The sequence below is a fragment of the Cephus cinctus genome, unplaced genomic scaffold (genome assembly GCF_000341935.2).
Source record: "Cephus cinctus unplaced genomic scaffold, Ccin1 Ccin1_scaffold1643, whole genome shotgun sequence".
Classification (NCBI taxonomy): domain Eukaryota; kingdom Metazoa; phylum Arthropoda; class Insecta; order Hymenoptera; family Cephidae; genus Cephus; species Cephus cinctus.
The window spans coordinates 1-10,013 of record NW_014333920.1 but is presented as its reverse complement, the minus strand read 5'-3'; the positions used below and the strand labels follow the sequence as shown (position 1 = coordinate 10,013).

Below are 10,013 nucleotides of genomic sequence, written 5' to 3'. Positions count from 1 at the left end.
TGTTGTAAACCATAATATAGATTTGGAAACGCGCCTACGTCAGAAGCGACGGAATGGCCACGCTGCGACGCGGCACATTCCACTCGCCAATATTATGGAAACAGAGGAGACACATCATCGACACCATGGCGAAATATAGAAACAATCCTTGGTTATTGTATCTCTAAAAAATTCCATAATTAAGATTATAAAAAACGGACGGCCTGTCGGCTCGTCAGACGAAGTAAGAGAGCTACGAGTGAAGCGTTACTACGGTAACTTAGTCGAAGTACTAACCTCCAGCCTCGTGATTTCGTACTCACCACGTTTACGGTTTATTTCTAATAGTGTATTCTAACGTAACTTGTTTTGTTTCAAATAAATCTTTTACTTGTTATCGAGAGTTAAGTTCCAACTTTTTACTCGGGCAACGAATCCCTAAGTACCTGACTCCCGAAAACCCTTTCCGGCAGTCAAATCCGTGAACCCAGTATTTGGGCTCACAACACCCCTCTATTATATTATAGCCATTAAGGAACTGTTACCCTGGAAATTCCTTACACTTTTCCAGTCATAAAACTATCCTTAATCCCAAAAATATACAAATCCTTGTTCCTTGCATTTTTAAAATGGGAATTTTCCAACGACACGAAAAAACCCTCTCTTCCTATCCAAAATTCCTAGTTCTCGTTAGACTAACTTTACCTTATTAGAAAACGTAGCATCTAAGGAGAGTTTCAGTCGAGCATTTGTAAGAGAAGGTCCTCTAGAGAGTAAAATAAAAGATTGTCTGTTCTACACTCATTCTTTAATTAACAAAATCTGTCCGTGGAGTCATAGCGGCAGAATCTTGTATGTCGTATTGAATCTATAACGATATAATTTGCCACGACATAACAGTATAATGCGTCTACAAGAATGTGCCTTTTTGCATCTGTCATTTCGAACTATTTTACTCGTGGACCGACTATATTTTAATATAATTATGATATATGTATATTATAATGGGACGACGAATAACAGGAATTGTGCCGTAACAGGAACCGTGAATTGTGCAATGCTTAACACTGACTAAACTTACGCGCGCACTCTAATCTAGAAAACTTGTGCATGTAAGGTGTGCGTGTTCGTGAATTGAGCCAAGACTTTTAAACTCCTTTACTTTCACTAGTGCTGAAACACTAATGCCAGGTTTCCGACTGCTCGGGAATCTCCGTCACCTTTGTAAGGTAGGGTTCGAGAGATCCCGAAGCGATACGAGGCTCCTCGGCTGAGAAGAGCCGTGACGAGGCGAGCAAGTACTTTATAGCTTGCTAGCTAATGTATTATGTTCCACGTAGTACAAAATATTTCAGTAGTATTGTATTTCAGTAATATTTCCCATATGTCGTTGCTGAAAAAATATTAAGAAGACATTGTGAATTATTTCTTCGCAAGACTACATGCCAGTTTATGAAATATTGTTGAACCTATCAGTTTTTTTTTCTATCCAAAATATTTCAATAAGTTTTATGTAAAATATTTATTTTTTTTTCCACCTCGAAAATATTAGAAAATGTTATATATTGTTACGTATATCGACCTTCATTCCTAAACAGAAGAATAACGTAGCCGACAGGAATCATAATTGCAGAGTCAGCACGTTACCCAGTGCATTGCCCGTGCCACCTACCCAGCTGGTTAGCCGAGTGCATTCCTAACGTCCTAACCGTACCTAGAGCATCAGCAAAAATCGACTATATAAGCAGCCAAAATCATGGCACAGACTCTCAGAAAATCATTCAATTTCACGCGTAAAAGATCGGACTGCACGTTGTCACTCGTGGCTCTAACCGTTAGAGTATTAGATTCAGTGTAGTATTCGCAATCTGGCCTAGGTACGGATTCGTTATTACATACCCTAGGGAACAAGCTGGATCGGTTACCGGGCAAAATAGAGCTGCATAGACTACTCTTTCCGAATATCGCATAGTTTTGATAGATTTCTGTTCCACCAAATTTCATCTTGCCTTAACCTCACACACAGTTAGGTTTTGTTATCCGATATTTCTCATAATAGAAACACTGTACACGACAATTAATAGAAAACTTTTAAATTGGTTGTAACAATATATCGTAAACTCACATTTTACTCGCGTTTTTAAATATCTCTTACCCATCCTCAACATTTCATAGAATATCTACCCACGTTGGAATAGCAAGGCGTGTTTCAACACCTTAAACGAGCAGCGAACCCGCCATTGAGTGTATTCTTACCGCTCGGAATTCACTCAAATATTATTCACGTTACCTCCGGTCGTTTCTTTTTTTTTTGGTTACTTCTAAATTTTTGTTATCAAATTTAAAGGCCTCGCTAGCCACTACGGCCTACGTAACAATATGAAATAAGTGAATAATGAAAAATGCATTTTGTTCGGTTCTGATTGGGAAATTCATAAAAATTGATAAGGGTTGAAAATTGCAACATTTTTATAACAAAAAACTATCGATCGGGTTTCAATGAAACCAATTTCATTTGAAAAAGCTAAAAAATAGCAGATACATTTCTTTGCGTTTTTCGAAAAAACCTCCTTTAAGAAGTTAACCACCCCTATGCAAATGTACCAATATCTTAAACTCAACCGTTAAAAACGGCATTATGTTGCTTGAACTTGTCTTTCCAATTATTACAAAACTCATTTTGTATATATGCAGCGTGAATCCGGGCCCGTAGTTCTGGTTTGGAACTACACTACCGATCAAAAGTTTAAGTTCACTTGCTTTATTTTTGAATTCTACACAATTAAGTCGGCTACTCAGTGAATTTTGTCAAGCACGTGCGTCTTACCTATAACAAGTCGATACACGCTACTGGTCAGAGTGTAGGAGGGAGTTTGGCGCGTTTGGGAGACGCGTAGATCGAGCACAAACTTGTTATGACAGGTCGCAGTCTCTCGGTGCGTCTAGTGCATATTGCACTTAACATCTTAGTGCTTGAAAGCTCTTTCCAAAAGTTATATTTCCAATTGTTTGTCATATTTTTCTTTACAAAAAGGTAAGTAGAACATTTTTCATATTGAAAATCGTTACTGTTAAAGAAAAATTTATATTTAAATTGACGTAATTCGACAAATATTATCTCATTATTGAAATGTGAAGAAAACTACATATTTTATGTGTCAATCGTAGAGAAATGGATCGAAAAGCAGAGCTGAGTGTAGAGATACGAGCAGTCATTGTGGCATTACACGAAGAAGGTTATTCAACGCGAAAAATTGCTTCTAAATGTAATGTTTCTCAAACTGCAATCATGGGAGCGTTACAAAGAAAGCGAGGTGAACCTAAACTTTTGACCGGTAGTGTATATTCGAAAAAGAATTTTCCTCAGAAGAAATGAGCTACGAAGGTTCCCAGTTACATCATTGTTTATTGTGATTGACGTTCGATCCAGCAAGCGTAATGAAAAGACAATTCCGTGACTAAGCCTTACAGAAGTTAACACTAAACCTACCAGAGCGGTCAAATGACCGCTTTTGCGACTTTAATCAAAATTGTTAAATTCCAGGTTTTTATTTTTATTGAACTTACTGCACGACTATGCTAAATTCTGTATTAATTACAATCAACTGGAAAAGACTATAATGTTTATTTCAAAAGCGGTCAGCCAAGTGGTTGACAGCCATCGGTAGAAATAGGTATATATAATATGTCGGTAGGTTTAGTGTTAAAGTTGAAATGAGCTACTAGAAGATGGTATTCCCTTATCTTGTAATCCAAAATGCACAGGCTAGACGGATAAGGATTTTGTAAGAATAAAGTTTTGTATAATAGGACTTTGCGTAGGCTTGTTCAAGATGAGTCAAAACATGTACTTTGCTTTATGGGAGGATGACTAAGGATTGATTACGGGGATGTTTCCATAGCCTGGGTATAGTTCTAGTTTTGCAATGCTTGCTGTCTCTGATAGAGGAGTGTATTTCACAAGCGTATACCATAAAAGTACGCTCGCAAAGTCTTTCGAACTTTTGTGCCTTTTTATTTCAGTAGGTAACAACCCTTAAACGCATTTTATCACATTTATATGGAAATATGTAAGTTTTTCGAACACAATTCATTGAAAATAAATTATCACTGACAGGTATAATATTTTCGTCTCATTAGTCATCGTGAAAGTAGTTTCATGTCAAAGAATTACAAGAAACGGGTTCACGCTACGCATAGTTTTGTTTGTAGTCAAACTATACGTAGCGTGAACCCAGGCCAAGGATTCGAATTTCTAAATATATTCGAGAGGATATTTTCCTCATAAAGAATAGCAACGAACATTTGTAGAATAGACCCCACAGATTTATTGAATAAAAATAATTCATCACAGCAAGATTGTGGATAATAACTATTACATGAATAAGAGATGATATTGATTGTAAGACTGAACAGTGGAGCTAAAGGAGCATTCTACTGCCTTGTATTTACAGTAAAATTCCTCAAGCTACCGGTGTAAGGAATTAGTAGTTAGATTCGTAATGTGTCAAAAGTTGGATTTTCTGCACTTCGGCATTTGTTAGGATGAGAATGTAATGTTTAGGATGGTTTGGATGAGTTCGAGTTATAATAGTTAAGGGATGGGAAGTTTCAATGAGCGTGGGTATAGGTCGCAATTGCGGAATGCTTGGCGTTGGTTTGCAGGCCCAATCCATTAGATTATCGTTAGAATGAAGAATTGGTTTATGGGTTATTTAAATCTAAAAATTCGGAGTTCCCTTTGAACTAATAAAAATTTATCGTTACAACTCAATTTTACTTATAATAATAACGATAGACAACGAAGTTATAAAATGCCGAATGGTCTTATAAGCTAGGATTATAAAAGAGGATATCGCGATCCCATATTTGCTCTCACTTTCACTCATTCATATTCACACATATGTACGCTACCGGCGCGTAACTGTAGACGCAGTCACAGTCTTAAGCCCGTATTCAGAACTCGCTTTTAAGCCACTTTTAGCTAAAGGTACGCTAACAGGGAGCAGCGTCTTGTAACATGTACTTTCAACCGCGTTCGGAATCATTCGGGAAGACTCGGGCATATTCGATTATGTTCGGAAGTATTCGGTAGCATTCGGAAAGCGCGAACTTCATATTTGGTGCACATAGCAACCATATTTGAAATTCGAAATCACAAGAATTCTCTTTCTCGAAGGTAAGCTATTAATATTAAATTAATACGTTCAAACTATCATAAGACAGGAATGACATGAAAATGAAAAAAAAAAAAATAAATGGTTGCAGATCATCATGGAACGAAAGGAGAATTTCACCCTCGAAGAAAAAGCATTAGTCATACAATTTGTAAGCGACAATCGTGATATACTAGAAAATAAAGTAAATAATGCTTGATTGCAAAAGAGTAGAAGAGACAAATGAATAAAACTAACAGCGACTGGAATTAAGAGGGAATGGAAAGATATAAGAGATGCATAGCAGCGGTGGAAACTCACAGCAAAGAAGACTATTTCTTGCTATCGCAAGCGTGCGAGTGGTACAGGTGGAGGTTTTGCTCTCTCAAAACCTTCTGGGCTCGATTTCAAAATTAATAAAATTTGCCTGGAAAATTTTGTGGAGGATGAAGATCCTCGCAAATCTGATAGTCTCTGGGCATTGAACACGGCCGAAATGTCTAAGGATGACGTCACGTACGAAACGGATCATGTCTCTCTCGAAAAACTTGCGAATTTCTTACTGTCATTTCATTACCTTCGCGGACTTCATTTATCTCGGCAATAGCTTCCATCTGGTCCGCCATATTTGAGCGACCTGTCACTTTAAACATGCCCCTGCCCACATCTTCGAATAGCTCGCTGTTAGTACAACATGGCGCCTAAGAGCGCGCTGTTAAATGCTTAAAAGCGGTTCTGAATAGGCTTTTTCGCTAATAGCGCATTACTAGCTGTTAGTGACCTTAAGAGTGACCATAAAAGCGGTCCTGATTACGGTCACCTTTAAACTCACTAACAAATAATTTAAAAGCGTGCTATTAGCACTAAAAGCGAGTTCTGAATACGGGCTTTAGTGTTCGCACTTTGTCCTCGCCATAGATATCGGTCCATCAATCTTTCATAATCGCACTGAAACTATACGACAATATTCTTTGTGGCAGAATTCAGATGATGCTATAACTATTCTGACTTTGGCTGATAACATTATGCGTGTAACTCTTTAGGCTCGATACGACTTTATCGGCTTACAAACAGCGATATGTAACAGAAAGCGGAACTCCCGTGAAAATTATAGCCGCTGTGCGATGTAATTAAGAAGAGCTACTCTAGTCCGAACTATGAGTTCTGATATATACCTAGAAACTGATTTGCTCTTGCTGCTGCATCCAACATTCGGCTAATAGTTAGTGGACAAGCAGAAGAAAATTTGATATATTCAGTGGTTTTAGGCGTGCGAGTGAATCCTGCAATTTTTAGCTCACACGTTCGAGACACATTCGCGATGCGATAAGATCGGAAGGTAGCTTCCTCACATAATGCTATGGTCCGCTTTTCTGGACTCGCAAGATTCTTTCTCTATATCACCTTATCTTATTATTATTCTTCATATATTTATATGTATGTGATAAAAAAGAGGAGTCGTGGTTGGTGGTAAAATGATTATTTATTGATTTATGGATTATTTAAAGTGAAGCGCCCTGAGCTTTAGCACCACGTGCTCTATGCCTCGGACGAGAGCTGAGAGGTCAGCCTTAGGCTGAGACGCGAGTCGGCCGCTGCCGCCCACGCCCAAGTCAGGCCAGGCGCTCGGGTGGGGAGCGCACGTACACACACATGTGCGACGCACACAGCTCATTCAACAATACCTCGCAATATACAATGTACATACTATAACAGTATGTAAAAAAAAAGTCGAATCTAAAAACACGGCACGTGACAACGTCTGTCAAAGATAGAAATAGTTAACATCTCTGTGCCGTCTTATACGGAAGAAGGCTCTGATGCTATGTTGCTTCTCACAGGCTGTGCTGGCGTAAATAATTATTGAGTTGTGATGTGCCTTGTTTTGTGGCAGCATTTGTTCGTGTTCCACACAGGAAAAGTACTCGACCCCATCCAGTGATTATGAGTATACGTAGACGTTTTCAAAACTTGACCCGCTAGGATGAGTTATTAAAGTGAATAATGCATTTGTCTTGCCGCAGTTAGATGAACCACAAAACACCGCTCGTATATTATTTGGGAATCATTCACCGTGACGTTTCTTTTTCTTTTGCTCACCACGAGCAAAATCGTCAAAGTTCATTACAGATAACTATGTGGATTGTATGTCGAATCTCATCTCGGTCACGACTAATGTGAAAACTATTAATAATGGGTTTATAAACATCATTGTTCAGTTTGAACGGTTTCACCACAGAGTATAGACATGATCGTGTTGTTAAACATAAACGCAGAAGGAATAGAATATCTCATCGTGCTAGAGGCTTCATAAAGATTATCAACAGTCTACTTGTTAAATTACATATACCATGTACAAAACTAGCGAAGAGACTCGCACGTGGCTGCAAAGAGTACGATATTGCCTGTTAGAAGAGTCGAGAAAACCAAAAACATACATTAACTGAATATCTGGTCACGTCTACATATAATAGTTTAATTAACCAAATTTTACTACTTAGGTTGGCAATATGTGTACTTCGATCGAAGCGTTTCGTCGTTGGATGGAAAAAGAAAACACATTCGATACAGATTGTTTATGGCTCAATTGAACTATTGATACCTTTAACAGTACATATTATTAATATTCGTACAATACTATAGTACAACCAATTGCAATTATCTATTATTTAAGTAGTGATGAAGAATGAACTAGGGCTGAAAATGCATTCAGTAAGTGATTGACTTACTGAAATATAAAAATAAAAGACAAATAAAATATACGGGAACGCATTTTATTAAATATCAGATCTGATGTACATACTACACATTACATTATTATATACATCGTATAGTAGATATATGTATTAATACTTACTTTAAAAAATAATAGAACGGGCTTAAATGAAAAAAAAAACGTTGATGGAATTCTTCAATATTGATTTTATAAGCTTGTACGAAAACATCGTGCGTAAAATATTATAGCCCGTATTCAGATCTCGTTTTTAGTGCTAATAGCGCACTTTTTAATTATTTGTTAGTGAGTTTATAGGTGATCGTATTCAGAGCCGCTTTTATGGTCACTCTTAAGGTCACTAACAGCTAATAGCGCGCTATTAGCGAAAAAGTATATTCAGAACCGCTTTTAAGTATTTAACAGTGCGCTATTAGGCGCTATCTTGTGACTAACAGCGACCTGTTCGTACATGTGGGCAGGGGCATGTTTAAAGTGACAGGTCGCTCAAATATGGCGGAGCAAATAGAGGCTATTGCCGAGGTGGACAAAGTCCGCGAAGTCAATGAAATGAGAGTAAGAAATCCGCAAGTTTTTCGAGAGAGACGTGATCCGTTTGCATTGTTTAGTGAACGTGAATTTCGAAACAGATATTGCTTATAGAAAGACAGTGTACGATTTGTGATCAGTTTAGTGGAAGATAGGTTAGTGTCTGATGCCGGTCACCACAACGACATATCCCCAGCAATGCAGGTACTTGTAACCCTGCGGTTCTATGCTAAAGGATGCTACCAGACAAAATTAGGTGAGTCCATTACCATAAGTCAATGCTCATTGTGAAAATTAATATTAAAATAAATTAAATTAAAATAAATAATTATTATAATACTCTGTCATTTGCATGATACCAGTAAAATTATTATACATTTTAGGAGAACTGCATGGCATTTTCCAGCCTAGCGTATCCAGAATAGTTGCAAAAGTATCTGATGCTATTGCTGCACTGCTTCCACGATTTATTGTGTATCCAGCTGGAATGGAAGCTCTTAAAACGGAGTTTTACAACATAGATCACTTTCCTGGGGTTGTGGGCTGTATTGATTGCACCCACATTGCAATAAAAAACCCTAGTCGGGAGCGAGCTATGTTGTATGTTATCCGTAAGGGTTATTATTCTATCAACATGCAAGTAATGTGTGATGCTCAGAGACGAATTCTGGATATTGTTGTTAAATGGCGAGGCAGTGTTCATGATGCACGTATATGGGACTCGTGCTCTCTGAAGGAAGAGTTTGATGTAAGCATTTTTTCATTCATTAAAAGTATGTTTGATATTAGGTAATCAATGAAGTGATAATATATTTATTTTTATTTAACACTAAACCTACCAGAGAGGTCAAATGACCGCTTTTGAGACTTTAAACAAAATTGTTAAATTCCAGGTTTTTATTTTTCTTGAACTTACTGCACGACTATGCTAAATTCTGTATTAATTACAATCAACTGGAAAAGACTATAATGTCTATTTCAAAAGCGGTCATTTCACAGCCGTCGGTAGAAATAGGTATATATAATATGTCGGTAGGTTTAGTGTTAATAGGCCTCGAGGATAAAGGGAATCTTGCTTGATTCTGTCCTGGTAGCAGGGAATATGTTCCGCAGGGACTTCGTGCGAAGACATTTCGCATGAAGGAGTTCCTGCATTGCTGGAGGTGCTGAGGCTCTAACCTATCTGCCCTATCTCATCATCTGTACACTGCCTTTCGATGAAGATATCTGCTAGAAGTTATACGAAAACTAAACAATTCAAATGGATCAAGTTCCTGTCGAAAACCTTTTGGATTTCTTACTCTCATTTTAATAAATGAAACTTTATTTTATATTATAATACTGATATTTTGCTTCCTCATAGAGGAAGCTATGTTTTCATGAAAACATTTTTTTTCGAGATTTTCATGTTAGAATACTTAACATGGTCTAAAACGTCAAGAAAAGTAGTTTAGAAAAAATGTCCGTATGTATGCGCGCGCGCGCGCGCGCGTGTGTGTGTGTGCAGGGCTTCGAAAATTCAATTGCCTCTTACCCAGTAGTAGTATAAGTTTGGGAGTTCTGGACGAGGAGACCTGTAACCGACATATACCGACACTCCAGAACCTTCGAAGGTG

The 10,013-nt window shown here is 37.7% G+C and overlaps 2 protein-coding genes across 4 annotated transcripts; both read left to right on the top strand.

Annotated features, from left to right (window-relative positions):
* The first annotated feature begins 2,724 nt into the window (after window positions 1-2,724).
* Window positions 2,725-3,430, top strand: LOC112495202. The gene is made up of 2 exons (XM_025090848.1): window positions 2,725-3,013; window positions 3,148-3,430. Exons 1-2 carry the CDS (start codon window positions 2,895-2,897, stop codon window positions 3,353-3,355), a joined length of 327 nt encoding a protein of 108 aa, XP_024946616.1. The 5' UTR covers window positions 2,725-2,894; the 3' UTR covers window positions 3,356-3,430.
* Window positions 3,431-6,748: 3,318 nt separating this feature from the next.
* LOC107273493 (putative nuclease HARBI1) lies at window positions 6,749-9,717 on the top strand. 3 transcript variants are annotated; one of them, XM_025090847.1, is made up of 3 exons: window positions 6,749-8,653; window positions 8,781-9,145; window positions 9,511-9,717. In XM_025090847.1, exons 1-3 carry the CDS (start codon window positions 8,596-8,598, stop codon window positions 9,565-9,567), a joined length of 480 nt encoding a protein of 159 aa, XP_024946615.1. In that variant the 5' UTR covers window positions 6,749-8,595; the 3' UTR covers window positions 9,568-9,717. The 3 variants fall into 3 exon arrangements, with proteins under 3 accessions (XP_024946615.1, XP_015607236.1, XP_015607239.1); XM_015751750.2 differs by having other exon boundaries at window positions 9,492-9,717; XM_015751753.2 differs by having other exon boundaries at window positions 9,440-9,717.
* Window positions 9,718-10,013: the final 296 nt, after the last annotated feature.